This window comes from Plasmodium cynomolgi, assembly GCF_000321355.1.
Source record: "Plasmodium cynomolgi strain B DNA, scaffold: 0240, whole genome shotgun sequence".
Lineage (NCBI taxonomy): Eukaryota > Apicomplexa > Aconoidasida > Haemosporida > Plasmodiidae > Plasmodium > Plasmodium cynomolgi.
The window spans coordinates 1-1335 of NW_004192802.1; the positions used below are offsets into that span (position 1 = coordinate 1).

The window sequence follows — 1335 nt, forward strand, 5'->3', positions numbered from 1 at the left end:
AGGGTTATGCAAGAAAATATACCTAATAATAAATTTGTGTCTAAATATCAACAGTGAAAAAAACAAATTCGTTAAAATAAATAATAATTTACAGAAGATTTTTTTTTTTTTTTTTAATTTATTACCAAAGCTCAAAGGAAAATTTGCAACTTTCCATTGTTTTATTTGTTATTTTAAAGGATGAACCTATTTTTCACTATTTAATTTTAAAATAACATCTTGATGTATCGCCAGATATGGTGTGCTCATATAATGCATAAAAACGTTACAAAAGCTTCAAACACATATTAACAAATTCAGTTGCTTTATAGCTTCGCATTTTTTTTTATTTCAATAAATACACATTTTTATACACTCAAATGACATGTTAAAACGTGCCTATCTGTATCTCTCAATAGTGTTGCTACTTACACAGAACAACATGTAACTTTTTAAGAGCATATTCTGAAGAGGTAAAATTATATATTTTAGATGTCTCTACCTATGTGATCAGATTATTTACCGAATTATTAAGGGAAAACTGCTACAATAACTAATAATGGTTAAGCCATGGTTGACGTATATTTTGAAGTTTCTACGGAAAATGGAAAATTGGATAAGAATGGTTGTATAGTATTATTTTTGGATATTCAAGATAACATTAAAAATAAAATTAATGAATTAGAGAAAATACAGGGAGAAAATCAAATTCACGAGAAATGTCAAGAGATAGATAAATATTTAAAAGAACAAAATCATAGTCATAATGAATGTTATCAAGATTCAATCAAAATCATTGTCGCATCTACTGAACAAGAAACGAACAACTTATTATCACAGTCTAATGTATATTCTAAATATTGTAAGTGTTTGATATCTAAGGATGAAGAATGTACTGAACCAAAAGTTGAAACAGAGGAATTAGGAAAAGAAAAAGGAAAATATGAACCAGAACAACTTCCTGAAGAAAAATCCAATCAAGCAACGTCAAGTTGCAATGGTAAAGCATGTGAAGACACATCTTCAGAAAATAAAGCCTTACCCGATGCAAATCAAACACATAGCCATGAACATTCAACAGACAGTGCAAAAATTACATCAGAAACCACAGAAGAAACAACCGTAGTTGTTGATCATCCTATTGTGTCTACTGTGCCTGAACATGAAAAGGAACATTCTGATATATGTAAAGAAATAGATTGTTCTTCGAAAGGCTTATCTTCTTCAAGCCATTCCACAACTGAAAGAAGTGAATCTCATCCTAGCATCACTTCTTCACAAACGAATGTTTTGCATACTTCCAATTCTACGGTTACTACTGAAGCCTATATTACAGGTATAAGAAATACTAATTTT

The 1335-nt window shown here is 29.2% G+C and overlaps 1 protein-coding gene across 1 annotated transcript; it reads left to right on the forward strand.

Moving 5' to 3' along the window:
* Nucleotides 1-549: 549 nt before the first annotated feature.
* On the forward strand, nt 550-1105 carry PCYB_003160 (hypothetical protein; the record flags this gene model as incomplete). The annotated part of the gene is made up of 2 exons (XM_004227737.1): nt 550-979; nt 1044-1105. The coding sequence occupies 2 exons, from the start codon at nt 550-552 to the stop codon at nt 1103-1105; spliced, it is 492 nt and encodes a 163-aa protein (XP_004227785.1).
* Nucleotides 1106-1335: the final 230 nt, after the last annotated feature.